The following is a 20092-nucleotide window of genomic DNA, read 5'->3' on the forward strand; positions in this document are numbered from 1 at the left end:
ACTGGCAGAAAACTTAGTTGCACCGATGATACATAAAGACATAAGAAACAGCAGGAGTAAGCTATTTGGTCCTTAGAGCCTGCTTGACATTCAATAAGATCATGACTAATCAACTACCTCAACCCCGTCTTCCTGCATTAATCCCATATCCCCTTTTCCATTCAGTACCCAAAATTCCATCGAAATTCCTCTGTCTATGCAGTTATCACCAGTTACATGAGTAATTTTTACTAACAAGGCTCTTCCTAAGAGAAGCAATAAGAGAGAAATACATTTTCAAAACATTTTCCACTGATGTTATTTTAATTATTAAGTTTAACCATCAACAACACATAAAATGTTGTAGTCACCTTCTGGCTGAGTTCAGCAATAAACTACTTATCCACAACCTTCTGCCACAAGAGATGGGAATGTTACCCCTGAACCAAACTGACATTTGTACTACAAAGACAAGAAATAAAATAAAAGGGTCCATTCACTAATGCAAAATTAATTAGTACCCTTCCAAACCTCAGCTCATTTCTTCAGCCCAAAATATTGGTACAATCTTATCATTTTGGAGGTTGCAATTGGTCAGACGTTCACTTCATCAGAAAATTAAACTTTAATTGGTTGATGAGCCTTCCATTTGGAGTTTGCACCCTGTGTCTGCGTGGGTTTCCTCTGGGTGCTCCAGTTTCCTCCCACAGTCCGAAAGACATGCTGGTTAGGTGAATTGGTCGTGCTAAATTCTCCCTCAGTGTACCCGAACAGGTGCCGGAGTGTGACGACTAGGGGATTTTCACAGTAACTTCATTGCAGTGTTAATTTAAGCTTACTTGAGACACTAATAAAATAAATAAATTTATTACACATATCAAACGTTATTTTAAGTATATGTTCACCTCACCCTCAATGGCTATTCTCCTTTTCGGCCAGTTTTTATGCTCTCTTGTTACAAGATCTTTTACCCGTATACAGATGACGTATTCTTCCAATGCAAATTCCAGAGTGTAAAACTTCAGTAATTCTAGCCAGAGGTGTCCAAGAGAAACTTGGTATGCTGAACCAAACTTCAATGCAGCCTAAGAAAAAAGTGAGAAAGCACAATAATTTTACGTCTCCTTAGGTCTTTGTGTCAGTAAAAGAATCAATTAAAAAATTCAGTACTAGGAAGAAATCAGAGTTGTGTCAACATAATAAATTAAACTACTTTCACTGCAAAATTCTTAGGTTACAGAAAGTTACCTCCAAATTAGAAACTTGGGAATTAGAACTATATGTATATATTTAAACAGGTTCAGCAGTTAATTGAAGTAATTACTGGTTTGTGATGCTGAGTTATCTACATATAGAGGTAGTAAAAACCTTAAAACCATATCTTCTAGTTATGCTCCCTTCTTGCACTTCTGCTAGCTGGATTTATTTCTCATTTATATTTGTCATTCTAGTCAAATTTTCACTTTGAATACTTCTCCCTTTGGGTAGCAGAGTGGAGTGTGGGTTTATACACAGTTGCCACCCATAATTCATTAGACAAATCTATACAGTTTCAATGATGCAGGGTATTATTGTTACATTTTCCTATTCAAATACAAAGCTGTCCAGTTAACAACCTTCAAAAGCTTTCCTCATGTGGGGATACAAACGTGAATATTATTGAGACTTGAAATTACAATTATAACCCTCTGGATTGGAAGTACAATTCATTCAGCTAGGGATATTTTTTATCAATACAATTTTGCCCCGATCATGTACAGTTCATAGTTAATACTAAAATAATGTAAGATTGAGGTAATTTTACACCAAGTTCTAATACTTGCACTACCCAATAAACCGTGAAAACCTAAGAAAGTAGACAACAGCACACAAATTATAACTGCGTCTTTAAAACGAAGAGAAGACACTGCACTTACTTTGCCTTGTTTTTCCTTCAATGAACTACTTTGGTTATTAGGTTCAGTGATGTCTGTTTTTTTATTTGAAGATTTTCTGTGGTCTGCTTTATTTGAGCTTTTGCCATCTCCATTGCTTGTGTTTTTTGTTTCCCCAGAGTTTGCTGGTCTGTGCTCCCATAATATATATTCATCATTCTGTATTCCTTTCAGGTGATACTCATCGATTCTTTTCAAGTCAAAACCTTCAATCTAGGATTACAAAAAAGTGACAAACTCTTCCCACCAGCTCACAATTAAAACCGAGGGAACAACTTACAGTACACATTTTCTAAAAAGACTTTTGGGTAGAACTGCATCTTGGTCAGTGGTGCAAAAAGGGCAGGAGTGGCTAATCCAACACCAACCATTTTGCACCACTGTCTGAGATTAGTTTCTACACTACTTTGTCTTAGTTGCACAGCAGAACATTGATATTAGGGCGAGGTGGTGGCTTGGAGATAATGTCGCTGGACTAGTACACCAGAGGGCCAGGTTGTACATGGGTTCAAATCCCACCATGGCAGCTGGTGGAATTTAAATTCACTTAACAAAATCTGGAATTGAAAACTAGCATCAGTGATGGTGACCTTGAAACTATTGTCGATTGTTCTGGTTCACTAATGTCATTTAAAGAAGGAAACTGCCACCAGATCCCACAGTAATGTGGTTCCCGCTTAACTGTCTCTGAAATTGCACACTTAGGGACAGTTAGTGATAACCACATTCCATGAAAGAAAAAAAATGCATCAAGTGTAAATATATATGCTGCTGTAATTTTAGGAAAGTGTCAGCCACATCATTTGACGTTTCTAATACTTTTTATAATGAGCTAAACAAAGTTAGATATCTATCAAAGGAAAACAGAAGAATGAGAGCTCCTCACTGAAAAAGTATAATGATCCTCACCCATGAGCCCAAGTAAGCTGGTAAAAGAGGTTCTTGTCTTTGTTGAAGAAAAAAGATTACCATCAATGTAAATGAATAGGAGGGGATGCCACCTTCTGCTTGACAGTCTATGTGGCACACCTAAAACAAAAAAGGATTTGAAGAATGTTAAATAGGCAATTGTAAAAACGGCTTATTACAACCTAATGTTTTCTAAATATTAGTCAGTGAAGAATTGTTTCATCAACAGTCATTAAGTGATGGAACAATATGAAAACTAGTAAAGAATTTTGTACAGCACTTGAGAATATGTTTCAAGGTGCTTCTCAGAGATGTAAGAATAATGGAAGTCAAGCCAAGCCAAAGGAGAAATGTTTGTGAGGAAAGGCTGAAATAAGTCAAAGAGATGGATTTTAAGCAGGGTCTAAAAGAAGAGGAGGAAACTGGAGAGGCAGAGAAATTTCGGAAAAGAATTTTACAGCATGGGGGCTATGCAATTGAAAGCAGGCTCAACAATGAAGAAAGGGGTTTGTAAAAGAAACCAGCAGCAGTGGAGTAGAGAGTTTGGAAGAAGATTATAAGCTGGAGGATGTTACGAAAATAGGCAGGGATGAGGCCACAGAGGGGTTTAAAGACAAGGGTGAGAGATATAAATTTGAAGTGTTGTAGGACTGGACAATTCAAGATGGGTAATAAATGGCCGATCCAGGAACACCCACATATGAATTTTTAAAAAGGAGCAGGCAGTGTTACGAATGTGGATGCAAATGGTCTTTATGATGTACAGGATGTAGGGTTGGAAAAACATTTCAAGGCAAACAGGATAATAAACGTGCAAGCTCTGGTGCAGCCTGAGCTAACAGCTAGGGAAAGGGAGTGAGTTAATGACAGAGAGATGGGGTTCATGTTGGGGCTTTTGCTGTTTCCAATGACTAGCTGGAAATAAACTATAGCTCCTCTCAAGATTGGATATTAGGTAGGTAGGCTGATAGTACTGAATCAGTAGAGGGCCAGGAGAGGTCGTGGAGAGGTGTCATCAGTGTACACATGGAAATTGAACCAGTGCCTTTGGATAATATTGCCAAGGGGCAGCTTGCAGATAAGGAGGTCAACACAACCAAAGGTGGGAGACTTCTGAGGTGACAGCATGAGGGTGGAAAGAGAAGCCATTACTAGAAAACCTGCATATCTTGATTAGCAATCCACGTTTTCACATAAGTAAAGAGAGAATTAATTAAATAGTTTCTGGGAAATAAAATATAATGGCCTGGACTTTGCAGTACCCTGTAGCAATGATGGTGAAATTGTCAGTAGTCACTGTCATTACCCTTCTGAAACTTACAGTAATGTTTGAAGTCTGCACACATAAAATTAAATGTGAAAATCCAGAAGTTACTGTCAGTGATTCTACATTTCCTCAAAGTGCACTGTTGATGGCTCCCAGAATGCAGTGGAAATCACTGAAGGACAAATAAATTGTCCTTTTATGCTATTAGTCTTGCTGTAAAAACCCTTATTAAAATTAGACCTTGTTGAATAAGATGTAACTAGGTTCTTAAAGTTCCTAATTCCTGCTGAACTGTCTCATTGGCCTGAAAAACTACTTTTATAATTGTGGAATACCAAATTTCGCCATTAAAACTCACATTTTAAAAATTCTTTTTGAAGTCTATGATATTTCAGCTACTACCTTAATGGTATTCTCTCAGTAAAACCTTAATTAAAGGTGAAAAAGTCAACACATTTTACTCCCTGGTTTCTGAGAGAATAATTCATTGTAATTGACTGCTTACCCTGCTTGATGACATCATTGCAGTTGGACACCTGAAGATCCCCTTGACTTGGCGCCAGATTCAAACTGATGTTGGGAAAGGGAAATCCAGGTCACAGAGATTGCTAACTCTTAGTGGGCAGCTTTCTTCAAGCTCAATGCTGACTGCTATTGTATTGTGGCCGATTGCAAAACATGGGCCAACTGTGTTTCATTATTGTTGAGGAGGCAATTGGGAGCGCATGGTGTGGCACTGAGCCACATATTTACTCTAGCCTTTTGGCAAGGCAACCTTATACAGTACTGTAATGAAAATTCAATCTTAATTATCTCCCTAAGTCCTAGAGTAGGACTCAAACCCACAGCTATCTGACTCAAAGACAGGTGTGCTAACAGTGAGCCACTCTCCTACTGGTATGAATTGCATTAGTAATTACTGGTTTCAGTTTGTTACTATGCTGTTTTTTTCTCATCTCCAAGTGAGAGAAAACAGCACCTATATCAAGTTATGTGACAATTCTTTGTTGTAGAATTTTTTTTGAGGAATATATTTCAGAATGATGGACTTAACTTCAGATATTTGGTTGAACAATATAGATGTGGATAACCTTGTGAATATTAATCCCAAATGTTGAAAGAATGGCTCAGTGTTCATCACCGTCATGATTAAGATGAAAACATTTGATTCAGAAGGAAAATGCTTACCTTTGCCCAGCAACGAAATGCTAGAACCAGCGGGATCAGTCGAGGCTCCAATTTGGCCAGAGCTGCCAGTAGGTTGGTAGTAAGGCAGGCCACATCGTTCCCTGCACTGACTTTACAAATCAGACCACTGCAAGGGAAGAGATTAAGAACAGTCTGAAAACATCATCTATAGAATAAGTGAATAAAATGATTTTTAATTTTTTTAATGCATTGTCTAGTAGCTGTAATTCAGTTGCTACATTTTTGACCAGCAGCGCAAGTTTGAATCTCAGTTTTGGATAGTCATGCTTCCACAGGTCAGGTCATACAAAGATATGAATTAGGAGCAGGAGTAGACCAACTGGCCCCTCAAGCTTGCTCCACCATTTGATAAGATCGTGGTTGACCTGATTGTAACTCTGTAAGGGTATCTGACATAGCAAGGATTAATGTGGGACTGCAAAACAGTACTGTCCAGTGTCCAGTGTGATGTAAAGAGACTAGAGCCGATTTTGGGCTGAACAGAGACCTGTGTAGAGCAAGTATAGAGTTAGCTCATAGCTTGGGGTATACCCTGTATATATGTACATAGCTATGTATTACCACTAAAACACTTGATGTTCAATCACACAAGAATCAGAGTCTATTTGTGAAACCTTCTGAACTAAACATAAAACATCTTCAAATCCTGTCTACCCGCTAAACCCTCTGACTCCCTTGTCAATCAAGAATCAATTTAACGCAGCCTTAAAAATATTCACTGTCCTGGCTGCCACTGCTCTCCAAGGAAGAAATTTCCACAGACCAACAATCCTCAGAGATAACATTTCTTCTCATCCCCATCTCTGTCACACTCGGTTGGGAATTTGAAAAGAAAAATGGTCTACTAGGAAATTCTACTTACTGCACCTCCTGCAATAATGCTGCTGTATGTTCTGCATACATAGAGGTGACTGTGGCTTGGGCCATTATACTCTGTTTTATGAAGCAGACAGTTTGAATGTGAATATTCAATGAGGGATGGAAAAGCTTTCATAACTAAGAACAGGGTTGCAATTTGGAGTGTGGGGCTAAATCTGTAAGACAAAGGTGGATGATAGCACAAATGAAATGATGTGCATCTATGTAGCATTTTCCATGATCGCAGGTGGTCTCGAAATGCTTTAAAGTCAATGTGTACTTATGAAGTTCAGCCCCAGTTGGAACATAAGGAAACACAGCAGCCAATCTATGCACCATAAGCTCCTACAAACAGCAATAAGATACATGGCCAGATAATCTGCTTTGGCAGTGCTAGTTGAGAGGTAAACATCGGCCAAGATACAGGGAGCATTCTCCTGCCCTTCTTCGAATAGTGACATGGGATCCTTTATGTCTAAATGAGGGGACAAACAGAGTCTTGGTTTAACTTTTCATCTGAAGGCACCTCTGAAAGTGCATAACTTCCTTAGCACTGTGCTCAAGTGTCAGCCTGGATTATGCACTCAAGTCTCAGGAGTGAGGCTTGAAGCCAGAATCTTCTGACTTAAGAGCCATTGTCACCATTGAGTCAACAAGTTTAAAAACAAATTGCTATGAAAGGAGTATAGATTAAGCACAGTTGAGACATGACTACATTACATCTATAATTTGAACTCAAGTGTTGAAGCCTCCCATGTTAATCCCATTTATCTTCTATGAAGTATTGGGATTGGTGTGACTTGATGTGTTTATAAACCAGCTGCTCTTGTGGTGTATTCAGTACAGTGGATTTTATTTTAGGTGGTAACATTAAAATGTTTCCCCGCTCACCTCAACTATTTGTAGGCTGCTTAGAGTACTTACATGCATGTCAACTTGGATTTTTAATATTGCCCAATACCTTTCAAAGAAAGGTGAGAGGCAGTCTGTATGATCATAATTAAGTCAACACCTTCATGTTAAAAAGTGTATTATTGCAAATTATATATTCACTGCACAAAGGGACTGCACTGCACAACATGTACAATTGTGTGATACAGAACATATCTTAGAGGCTTAAAATATCGGTAAGTTGGAAGCCTGCAATGAAAACAAGAAAAAATGTTGGAACAATGGATTTGTCAGGAGACGAGATAAAAAGGTCTTTGCTCAAATGGAAATACTTCATTTGACTGGACCTTGGAAGACGACCTGTACAAATCATTTTGAACTCTCAAGATATTAAGTCATTCCCAAGAGTCAGACATAAACTATATCACGTTGCTTCTCACGCCGTACCTTCTATACAACCTAAATCATATGTAAGTAGCTTCCGCGAACATTCAGAAAGGAATAAAATATAACTGCAGCTTACACAAACCTTTTTATATCCCTGCAGTAGATAATTGGAACTTTGGCATGGAAATCAGACTCGACATCTGAATATAAAGCTGGAAGGCAAAGTTTTAAATACATAAAGGATAAAGGTAGGAAGAAAGTATGCATGATTTAAGGAATTATTTACAAATAATGGATTTTATATTCTTCTAATTTCAAAGCTGAAATAGTACAAGAAGTTTAAAATAAAGCAAATGGATACAAGATCTAAATGTTCAGCAATTCTATTTTCAAAAAAACTGGATGCTATTTCAGACTACAGACTGCTATACAGAAAGAAACCACGGCTCATCTAGTTTGCCTTTGTTAATTAGTTTGCAGGAAGGCCAGCATTATTGCCCATTGTAATTGTTCTTAAAAAGGTGGTGATGAGCCTACTTGAGCTGCTGCAGTCCTTGTGGCGTAGGTACACACAATGTTGTTAGGAAGGGAGCTCTTCTTGGGCATGCTACACTTAAAGCTATGTCGCTCATTACTCAAATACTGCAACCAAAAATGTTACTTTTTGAAAGAAAATTGATCTAATTTGTTTTTGAACGAATCAATATTGAACTGCTAACCAACTGCCTCCACCATCTCCTGAGGGAACCTGTTCCCTAAATCAACCAACTGCTCAATGAAATATTATTTCCACAGATTAGTTTTCAATTTACCCTTTCTTCAAGCACAGGCAGTTTTCTCTGGTCCTGTTCTGGACAAGGTGTAATAATTTGTTAATGATATACATTATCTAATCCCTTTAGACTCATTTAAACAGCAATCATTTCAGCTCTCAACCTCTTCTTTTCGAGAACATGCCCAGTTAGTTCGATATTCACTAAAATTTTTATACATGTAATGCATACTAACTGAATATGTGCTGTAAAGAAATGAGAGCAACATCTAACCTGTGCCCATACTCAGAATTATTCTAGAGAACAGTGTTGAGTAAAATATGAACTCATTTTATTTTGTTTAAGTGGATTCATAAACCTTGATTTATACCAACATAAATGAATTAATTTTACAGGACTACATCATCAAATTAGGACGTGATTAGCCCTGTTTCCTGTTTGCAAAAGCTCCTCACGTCATTCAAGTCTAACTTGCACTATGTTCTCTTTGGAATATAGAGGATATTGGCACCAAAATCCCAGACTTCTGTCCAATGCCTTGCTTCAACTGGCCGTCAGAACGGATTAAATGTAAGGGGTTTATTTCTGTTTACCAGTGAAGAAGTACCCAGCCTCCACTTGACGCAACCGAATGACTGTAATCAGGAGCTCAGCAAATGGAGGCTCACTTTGTGTCTCCACCCAATATCCCTGCTATCTTTACTAACCACACCACTTATAATAGTCAAACACTAAAATGATCTAAGGTAGTCAGTGAACTTACAACTGTTTTTAATAATGTCCAGCACTTGTATCAAAACATCTGGCTGATTCAACTGCAAAAGAAACAATAACAAAACTAAGTTCACACAATGGAGAGGGGAAGAATCATGCACCAAATTTTTAAACCATTACAGACTGCATAATATTAAAATGCATCATTTTAATCATAGTATTATAACATTAAAGGACGTGTGGAAAATTTCTAGTATTCAGATTACATTCAATGAAGCTTCTACCAATAAAATTTTACCACTCCACTTCAGGGATGCAGAAGTCAGGAATCTGCATCAAAATCCAGATTTAATAAAATATTCCTAATTTTCTGATAGATCCAAATCTTTCACCAGGTTAATTTCACACTCTCCATTTAATTCCACATTCTGTGAGCTATGCAGAGTTACAAAATTTGTCTTCTCCAAAGCAATGCACAGTTAGTATTTCCAATCAGTGCCAGAATTACGAGAAATTCGGAGGCACGGCAAAGTGCAGGGTTAGGTAGCAAGTTCAAGAGTGTCATCAGAAAGTGCCTGTGTGAGGGTTCTCTTTGTGAATGTGGATGATTTATTATGGAAGAATCTGGTGTTAACATTGACAAAAGAGTTGTGGTAGAAGAAAACAAAAGAATGATGTTTTTAAAATAAATTATAATTTTATTTTAACTAGGGGGATAATTTAATGACCAAGGTTGAAGCCTATAAAGTCTAATTCTGTGGCAACAGAAAATTGGTTAAAATTATTAACTCTGTGCATACAGAATTTACATGTTAATGGGAACACACCGTAACACTTACATGGGAGGGAAATTTTACATCAATGTTGATGTCACTAGTTTTGAAAGCAAACCTTGTAAGACAAGAGCCATACAACCTCAGGGAGCAATCTGTAAAACAAAAAAGCAAAATATACCAGCAGAGATTTATCCAGCCTCATTTTGTGTAGATGAACATTCTATTGCATTTAGATCCTTTCTATGCCCCTTACATTCCTGAAAAGAAAGCTGGCATTTTGGCATGCTTCAACTCTAATCTCGGCAATTAATGTACAACTTCCCTCTATTATAACCAGCACTAAATTAACTCCTGCTTTACTGGGTCCTCTCATTTTCTGGACTCCAATCAGATCTCTAGTCTTGACTGTCCGAAGCAATTTTCAATCCCTCCGATTCCTAGTCCATCTTTTCCATCTCCTTGAAGTTTCTGGTATTCGTTCTATCCCTCAGAAAGATATGGTTACACTTCCCTTAGTGCTATTATCCTGGCATCACTGTTCCCTGAAGTTATCAAACTTGCTATTAACTTTCAAATTGGCTATTACCTTGGTTGTCTTAGTTTAATCCATGATGACTGGTATGGGTAACACATGCAGTACAAATCAATGTTTTGCATATTCAAATTTGAAGATGTATGTTCATGGACAGTAGACATTATTCCGCATGATCTGTCTGTGACCACCTGGACAACCATAACACAAAGTAATTCGCACCTGGCAAATGCTGTTGAATAATTTTCTCCATCTCATTCACGATATTTTCCCGGACTTGGAAATCCTGCTCAGAAATCCCTTCTTGCTGTGCAGCCTGCAACACTGCAGAATTTAATGCAGCCAGATGGTCAGGGGTTGGTGGTATTAGGTTACGAAGTTCATTTTCTTCTTGTTTCTCCTAGAGGCAGAGGACAGGAAACAAATATTCACACCTTGAAAATGTACAGCTCAAAAATTTTAAATCTTTGTTAGATAAAATATTTCATCTGACATTGTACTGAAAGGACTTAAACATCACTTTAGTAAAGTATTTAACGTAGAACTTACTGCAAGCTGCAAAACAGAAAACATTCTAGGATAAGTAGCAAATCTACAACAAATGAAAGCACTTACAGCAATATTTTTCTTATGTCGCTTTTCTTTTATATGCTTATGAGCTCCCTGGATATTTTCGATGTGAACTAGGCAAAGTTTGCATAGGTACTGACATGAAGGATACTCTGATGAACGCTTTGAAACAAAAAACAAATATAACAAAGCTTCAGTATGACTAGAAATGCAGTATCATACTGAATTAATAGCTTATAAAGAATATTTAATGGTGAGTATTGCTGTCAGTTGGTTGAAAGATCTAGGTTACAAGAAAGTCACAAACAGCTTTCAAAAAAAAGAGAAGCAATGCCTGATCTTGCCAACAATAGGGAGGCCATTGTTATTGGATGGTTGCATGAACAGTGATATATCCTTAAAAGCACCATTATGAAATTCTAGAACATTATGTGCAGCTATTTCAACTGCGTGAATTAGTTTTTAGTTTTGCACTTGCAAAATATTATTACTGTAGACATTAATAGCCACACCCATATTTCAAAATTAAATATGAAACCTGTGTATTTTACCAATTTTACAATTAAGTATTTCCCACCTCACCCCCACAGTTTCCCCTTGCAACCAAACAAAATTCAGACACGATTTATAATGAAGTTATTTTCTTACTATTCAAATAATAATAGAAGACTATTGAAGGTTACTAGGTGCCAGCTGTGGTTCAGTAGCAACATTCTTGAGTCAGTTTGTTGCAGGTTCAAGTCCCACTCCAGAGACTTGAGCAGCTTGCTGCCATTTCGGCGCAGTATTGCCATTTTTTAAAAATTGACTTATTTGGGTCCAAATTTCAGAAGTTTTTGCTCAACTGGGGAAGGATTAAGCAGAAGCCAAGCAACCTCCTCAAATGGGTGCTCAGAGCCATTGTTGTTATTTACATCAAAGAAGGATGCCATTTGGCCCTCCATGCTTCAGCTGGTCCTTTACTAAAACCAGTCTGGAATGGTGTCGGACATTTATCTTTCATTCTCCTCTGCAACTTCCAAAAGGAGTCAGTTTTGACAGTTCATTAGCAATATTAATAAAATTCTTCTGCTGACAGGCCTACATTAAGGAACAAACTTACGTTATGAATCCCACTGCGCACTGTTTTTTTTATTTAGTGTTGTATTTTTCAAAAATTAATTCTCGGTTTTAATTTAACTTAACACCATTATAATTTTAATTGCACTTTCAAAGTAAATCATGCCCTACTTTTTCCAGACGAGAAATGTAATCCCGCTCAAGTCTTTCCTCTGCTTGTTTCAGTCCAAGCTGTTGCTCTGCTGTCATTTTAGACTCATCAATCACCGGTGCGCTTTCTGGATTATCTTTCTCTAAAGGATGTGCTTTGTTTGCATTTGTAACAGTTGCTTTACCTGTAAATATCACAAATGTACAACAATAATTTTGATTCTTTTCTGCACTTTTGCCCGAAATGAAAGCTATGACCAATATACAGTGAATGGGACATAAATCCCATTTCTTTAAAACTTAAAAACACGTTCAGCCTGGAAGTTTTTATGCCTGGTAGTGGCAAGCATTCTGTGTGGAATTAGTTTGAATTCACGAGACTACAGCACAAAGCAACTCACTAATTCAGCACTAAATTACACATGCAAAGGTCACAGGATGCTGGCTATGGAAAAGCGACAAGTATGATTCTGACATAGTAAGTTTGCTCCTTTGACGTTCTGGCTGAGGCACATTGTTGAGGAAGAGTCAACAGCTTCTTACTGCATCAATTCACAGCATACCTTATACAGAAATGCCTGATGCACACACAGTAGGTGCTCAAACCAGCAAGAGTTATATTTCCCAGCTGTTGCATTACTCATAAAATGTCAAAAGAAACACACTGTTGAAGAACTCATTAGTGCAGTGGGTTACATATTACCTTTCTTAAAAGACTTTGCCTGATTTTGCTGTGAATGCTGAGAATATAGTGACTTTTAGAATACTTGTCAGAAACATAGTGAGATTTCTAATATTTATATCATCTGATGCTGTTGCTTCTGTTCTTGTTTTTGATACTGTGCCCATGTGCTTTGCACTGTATGTCAATAAAAATAAAAAATAAAATAAATAGAACTGTGATCAAATCCAAACTGGCACAAAATGATTTTATCCAGTCTTGGTTGGGGTCCTATTGGGAATGAGGTTACAGAAATAAGAAATAGGAGCAAGTGCAGGCCATTCAGCCCGTCGAGCCTGTTCAATAAGAATATCATAGAATCCCTACAGTGCAGAAGTAGGCCATGTGGCCCATCGAGTCTGCACCGACCACAATCCTACCCAGGCCCTATCCCCGTAACCTTACATATATACCCTAGCTAGTCCCCCTGACAATAAGGGGCAATTTAGCATGGCCAATCCACCTAACCCGCACATCTTTGGACTGTGGGAGGAAACCAGAGCACCCGGAGGAAACCCACGCAGACACGGGGAGAATGTGCAAACTCCACACAGACAGCGACCCAAGCAGGGAATCGAATGCGGGTCGCTGGCGCTGTGAGGCAGCAGTGCTAACCTCTGTGCTGCCCCAAAAATATGGCTGATCTGACTGTGGCTTTAACTACACTTTCCTGCCTTCTCCCCCATAACCTTTGATTCCCTTGTAGATCAAAATTCTCTCTAACTCAACCCAGAATATATTCAATGACCCAACTTTCAATGCTCCTCCATGGAAGAAAAATTCAAAGGTTAACAAATCCCAGAGAAAAACAATTCCTCTTCAGCTCTACCTTAAATGGGAGACTCCTTCTTTTGAAACTGTACGCCCTAGTTCGAGATTCCCCCATCAGGTAAACATTCTCTCAGCATCTACCCTGTCATACCCCTTCAGAATCTGACATGTTTCAATAAGATCAGCTCCCATTCTTCTAAACTCCAATGAATAGTGGCCCAATAAGACAACGCCTTCATCCCTGAAACCAGCCTAGTGAACCTTCTGTGAACTACCTCCAAGACAAGTTAATCCATCCTTAAGTAATACAATAAAACGATCCTTAATTTGGTACTAATTAGCCATCTCACTCAGAAAATTAGAAAAAAAAACTCAGCATTTAGCTCTGTTACACTTGAAATTGCTTGATGAATGCTTAATATTAAGAATGAATGCTGAAATGGCACTAATATCTCTGGTCCTAATGAGTACAAATAAACTATGTGAAAAAAGCATCAACTCATTATTTTTTTCTCAAATTCTCTATGGATCTATTTATACACCCCAGCATCATGAGGCTGATTGAAGCATTGAATGAATGCTTGCTCCCAGTCAGTGAGGCATCATTCTGACAATCCACATTGGAGAATTGGTCTCTACTGCCCTATCAAATTCTATAAGAATGTTGCCATCATTTTCCCAATTTAGTCAAAAACCATGCCAACATTCCCCCCACTTAACATATTTAATGATACACCAATCCTACGTAATCCTTATCTTACACCTCAATTCCAATGTGTTACTTTCAGTTCTGAATATTAGAGAAAGTAACTATGATGTATTTTCAATATGCAGTAGTAGAATGAAGAAGATACTTCTAGCAATATGTTTGGGTCAGTTTTCTTAATCATGTTTCCTGATTTCCTTCTTCTGTTCATTCCATATTCTTGTGGTGTTTTTCATTTGTGGGAGGAAAAATGGGGCAAACAAAGATCTTGTCCATTTCAATTTATTAAAGTAAAAGTAAGCGGCTAATATCTCGGGACAGTTGTCACATTGCTTATGCAGCATCCAATACTGAATGAACAGAAATGTCCTCCAAATGTGTATTGGGAAAACCAAAGCCATTGTCGTCTGCCATTATTACAGACTGTCTCTAGCCATTAATTCCATCCCTCTCCTTGGCAACTGTCTAAGGATGAACCAGATCAAAATTTGCCATTTTTGTGTCATTTTTGACACTGAGGTGAGCTTTCAACCACATACCTGTGTCATCACAGTTCCCTGCCCATAAATACCATCTCTCTCCTTGTGCATGAGATTAAATCAGGCCATTTGCAACATTGGTTTTGTATCTGATCAAGCTGAGCTTCCATCTACACCATTGCCAACACTACTCACTTCCTCCTCTTGTAGCATTGCCTCACTTCATCTAATTCTGAAGTCCTCATCCATGCTCTGATAACTTTGAGATTTGATTGTTGCAAATTTCTCCTCGCCAGCCTCCCATCTTCCATGTGAGGGCAGCAGAGCGGCGAAGGTGATTGGCAGTTTCAGGTAATATTTGCATAAGTGCAGTCACTGCAACCAGAAGGTGGGTTTCTGGGAGACACCTTCCTACTTCGAATGAAGGCAAGTGTCCAGATGAGGGCAGCAGAGCGGCGAAGGTGATTGCAGATAACATTTGCAACCAGAAGGTGCTGCTGTGAAGAGACAGTTAAACTCCAAACACCACTTCAATGTTTCTCTCCCTACCTCCTCCTCAAACCAAAAACAAAGTCAGCAGGAGGACCACAAAACAAGGGAGAGGTAAGTTGAGATTCTTTGATCCTTTTACCTGTATAAGGGCAGTATGGCAGTTAGGACAGTGGTATGCTCCTCCTGCCAGATGTGGGAAATTAGGGAGCAATCTAGTCTCCCTCACAACTTTGTCTGCAGGAAGTGTCTCCCCAGTTGCAGCTCCTCACAGACTGCATTGTTTGGTTAGAGCGGCAGATGGATGCACTGCGGAGCATACAGGAGGCAGAGAGTGTGATAGACACTAGTTACAGGGAGGTTGTCACACCAGAGGTTCAGACAGGTAGATGGGTGACTGTCAGGAGAGGCAGGCAGGTAGTGCAGGAGTCTCCTGTGGCTTTTCCCCTTTCAAACAGGTATACCGTTTTGGATACTGTTGAGGGGAATAGCCTATCAGGGGGAGATACCAGCAGCAGCCAGGCTTGTGGCACCACAGCTGGTTCTGCTGTGGGACAGGGTCGGGCAAAGAACAAGTGAACAGTAGTAATAGGGGACTCGCTAATTAGAGGCACAGACAGGCGTTTCTGTGGCTGCAATCGAGACTCCAGGATGGTGTTTTGCCTCCCTGGTGCCAGAGTCAAGGACGTCTCTGCGTGATTGCAGGACATACTTAAGGGGGAGGGTGAGCAGCCAGAGGTCGTTGTACATATTGATACCAACGACATAGGTAGGAAAAGGGATGAGGTCCTGAAATGTGAATATAGAGAGTTAGGCAGAAGGCTAAAGTGCAGGACCTCGAAGATAGTAATTTCAGGACTACTACCGGTGCCATGTGCTAGTAAGAGTAGGAATAGGAAGATTAGGCAGATGAATGCGTGGCTTGAGAGCTGATGCAGGGATTTAGATTTTTGGATCATTGGGATGTTTTCTGGGGAAGGGCTGACCTGTTCAAGAGGGATAGGTTACACCTGAACTGGAGGGGGACTAACATCCTGGCGAGGAAATTTGCTACAGCCACTCGGGAGGGTTTAAACTAGTTTGGCAGGGGGGTGGGATCCAAAGCAGTAGGGAGACAGAAGAGAAGTTTGAGGACAGCACGGAAGTTAAAGAGAACACATTAAGTAGTAAAGGCATAGTTCGTAATCCTAGAAACAGACAGATCAGGCAAAAGCAAGACAGAGAGCAAGGGAAGACCAGATTAAACTGCATTTATTTCAATGCAAGAGGCCTGACGGGAAAGGCAGATGAACTCAGGGCATGGATGAGTGTGTGGGACTGGGATATTATAGCAATTACTGAAACATGGCTAAGGGAAGGACAGGACTGGCAGCTCATTGTTCCAGGGTACAGATGCTTTAGGAAAGATAGAACAGGAGGTAAGAGAGGAGGGGGAGTCGCACGTTAGATTATAGAAAACATCACGGCCGTACTGAGAGGGGACATATCTGAGGGTTTGGCCACTGAGTCTATATGGGTAGAACTGAGAAATAAGAAGGGGGAAATCACTTTGATAGGGTTGTACTATAGGCCCCCAAGTAGTCGGCGGGAAATTGAGGAGCAAATATGTAAGGAGATTACAGATAGCTCCAAGAAAAATAGGATGGCAATAGTTGGATATTTTAACTTTCTAAACATTGACTGGGACAGCCATAGTATTAGAGGGTTGGATGGAGAGAAATTTGTTGAGTGTATTCAGGAGGAATTTCTCATTCAGTATGTGGATGGCCCAACTAGAGAGGGGGCAAAACTTGACCTCCTCTTGGGAAATAAGGAAGGACAGGTGACAGAAGTGTTAGTAAGGGATCACTTTGGGACCAGTGACCATAATTCTATTAGTTTTAAGATAGCTATGGAGAATGATAGGTCTGGCCCAAAAGTTAAAATTCTAAATTGGGGCAAGGCCAATTTTGATGGTATCAGGCAGGAACTTTCAAAAGTTAATTGGGGGAGTCTGTGGGAAGGCTAAGGGATGTCTGGTAAGTGGCAGGCTTTCAAAGTGTGTTAACCAGGGTTCAAAGTAAACACATTCCTCTTAGAGTGAAGGGCAAGGCTGGCAGATGTAGGGAACCCTGCATGACTCGGGATATTGAGGCCCTGGTCAAGAAGAAAGAGGCACATGACATGCATAGGCGTCTGGGATCAAGTAAATCCCTTGAAGAGTATAGGGGTTGCAGGAGTAGAGCTAAGAGAGAAATCAGGAGGGCAAAAAGGGGCCATGAGATTGTTTTGGCAGATAAGGCAAAGGAGAATCCAAAGAGCTTCTACAAATACATAAAGGGCAAAAGAGTAAGTAGGGAGAGAGTAGGGCCTCTTAAGGATTAACAAGGTCATCTATGTGCGGATCCACAAGAGATGGGTGAGATCCTAAATGAAAATTTCTCATCAGTATTTACTGTTGAGAAAAGCATGGATGTTAGGGAACTTTGGGAAATAAATAGTGATGTCTTGAGGAGTGTACATATTACAGAGAAGGTGGTGCTGGAAGTCTTAAAGCGCATCAAGGTCGATGAAGTGTATCCTAGGACATTGTGGGAGGCTAGGGAGGAAATTGCAGGTCCCCTAGCTGAGATATTTGAATCATCGATCGTCACGGTGAGGTGCCTGAAGGTTGGAGTGTGGCAAATGTTGTGCCTTTATTTAAAAAGGGCTGCAGGGAAAAGCCTGGGAACTACAGGCCAGTGAGCCTCAAATCTGTGGTGGGTAAGTTGTTAGAAGGTATTTTGAGAGACAGGATCTACAGGCATTTAGAGACGCAAGGATTAATTAGGGACAGTCAGCATGGCTTTGTGAGTGGAAAATCATGTATCACAAATTTGATTGAGTTTTTTGAGGGGGCAACCAAGGAGGTAGATGAGGGCAGTGCAGTTGATGTTGTCTACATGGACTTCAGCAAGGCCTTTGACAAGGTACCGCATGATAGGTTGTTACATGAGGTTAAATCACACGGGATCCAGGACGGGGTATCTAAATGGATACAAAATTGGCTTCTTGACAGAAGTGGTTGGAGAGGGTTGTTTTTCAAACTGGAGGCTGTGACCAGCGGTGTGCCTCAGGGATCAGTGCTGGGTCCACTGTTATTTGTCATTTATATTAATGATTTGAATGAGAATATAGGAGGCATGGTTAGTAAGTTTGCAGATGACACCAAGATTGGTGGCATAGTGGACAGTGAAGAAAGTTATCTCCGATTGCAACGGGATCTTGATCAATTGGGCCAGTGGGCTGATGAATGGCAGATAGAGTTTAATTTAGACAAATGCGAGGTGATGCTTTTTGGTAGATTGAACCAGGGCAGGACTTACTCAGTTAATGGTAGGGCGTTGGGGAGAGTTACAGAGCAAAGAGATCATGGGGTACATGTTCATAGCTCCTTGAAAGTGGAGTCACAGGTGGACAGAGTGGTGAAGAAGGCATTTGGCACGCTTGGTTTTATCGGTCAGAACATTGAATACAGGAGTTGGGATGTCTTGTTGAAGTTGTACAAGACATTGCTAAGGCCACACTTGGAATACTGTGTACAGTTCTGGTCACCCTATTATAGAAAAGATATTATTAAACTAGAAAGACTGCAGAAAAGATTTACTAGGATGCTACTGGGACTTGATGGTTTAGGTTATAAGGAGAGGCTGGATAGACAGTTTTTTTTGGAGCTTAGGAGGCTGAGGGGTGATCTTATAGAGGTTTATAAAATAATGAGGGGCACAGATCAGCTAGATAGTCAATATCTTTTCTCAAAAGTAGGGGAACTCCCAAAAGAGAGGGCATAGGTTTAAGGTGAGAGGGGAAAGGTACAAAAGTGTCCAAAGGGGCAATTTTTTCACAGAGGGTGGTGAGTGTCTGGAACAAGCTGCCAGAGGTAGTAGTAGAGGTGGGTACAATGCTGTCTTTTAAAAAGCATTTAGATAGTTATATGGATAAGATGTGTATAGAGGGATATGGGCCAAATGCGGGCAATTGGGATTAGCTTAAGGGTTTAAAAAATAGGGCGGCATGGACAAGTTGGGCTGATGGGCCTGTTTCCATGCTGTAAACCTCTATGACCCTCCAGAAACTTGAGTTCGTAACTCGCACCAAATCCCATTAACCTACTCCCATGCTCACTAAACTTTCTCAGTTCTGGTCTCGCAAAGCCTCATCTTTTAAATTCCCAGCCTTGTTTTTAAATCACACTATGGCTTCAATACTCCCTACTTCTGCAACCTCGAGACCTACAACCCTTTGGGAGATGTGCTCTCCTCCAATTCTGTTCTCTTGTACAGCTCTCTGGCAGTAGAAAAAAAGGATGCTGCTATCATCAAAGCAAAAATAGAATCCATTTTGATAATGATAAAAGATTCTAGCAGATCAATCAGACTAATAGGTGTAGTCTGCAGATCACCAAATAGTGGAAGAGAGATGGAGGAAGAAATATGTAGACATATTAAGGTATTGAGTAAAAAACATAGTATAATAATCATGGAATATTTCAACTACCCTGATATTAAAAGGACAGAAGAGGTAGGTAAAGTGGTTAAGGGGACAGAATTCCTACAATTTCTAACCTAATATGTAAAAAGGGAACAAAAACAGGAAATGCTGGAAAATCTCAGCTGGTCTGACAGCATCCGTGGAGAGAAAATAGAGCCAACATTTCGAGTCTGGATGACCCTTCATCAGAGCTAAAGGCATTTGCTTCGTGTCAACATTCCCTTCCACCATTTTGCAGATGATCGAGAGCAGACTCATGGGGCAGTAATTGGCCAGATTGGATTTGTCCTGCTAATTGTGCACAGGACATGCCTTAGGAACTTTACATGGTGTCAGGTAGGTGCAAGTGTTATGGTTGTACCAGAACAGCTTTGCGAGGGGCGCAGCTAATTCTGCTTTCAGTTGTCAG

General features: G+C 39.8%; 1 protein-coding gene across 6 annotated transcripts in view; it reads right to left on the reverse strand.

Annotated features, from left to right (window-relative positions):
- tut4 (terminal uridylyl transferase 4) overlaps nt 1-20092 on the reverse strand; it is a 78291-nt gene that overhangs the window by 38411 nt on the left and 19788 nt on the right. For 5 of the 6 annotated variants that reach the window (XR_013498540.1, XR_013498541.1, XM_078218577.1 and 2 more), the window contains 10 exons: nt 12030-12193; nt 10845-10961; nt 10452-10629; nt 9761-9849; nt 8971-9022; nt 7577-7646; nt 5278-5404; nt 2823-2942; nt 1896-2126; nt 890-1064 (listed from right to left, as the gene is read on the reverse strand). Coding sequence is in view for 4 of the 6 variants with exons in the window: in XM_078218577.1 (XP_078074703.1) it covers nt 890-1064; nt 1896-2126; nt 2823-2942; nt 5278-5404; nt 7577-7646; nt 8971-9022; nt 9761-9849; nt 10452-10629; nt 10845-10961; nt 12030-12193 (1323 nt within the window). In the remaining 2 variants the exon portion in view is untranslated. The remainder of the gene's footprint in view (nt 1-889; nt 1065-1895; nt 2127-2822; nt 2943-5277; nt 5405-7576; nt 7647-8970; nt 9023-9760; nt 9850-10451; nt 10630-10844; nt 10962-12029; nt 12194-20092) is intronic. The other variant, XM_078218580.1, reaches the window with a different exon arrangement.

Source organism: Mustelus asterias, chromosome 8, assembly GCF_964213995.1.
Source record: "Mustelus asterias chromosome 8, sMusAst1.hap1.1, whole genome shotgun sequence".
Classification (NCBI taxonomy): Eukaryota; Metazoa; Chordata; class Chondrichthyes; order Carcharhiniformes; family Triakidae; genus Mustelus; species Mustelus asterias.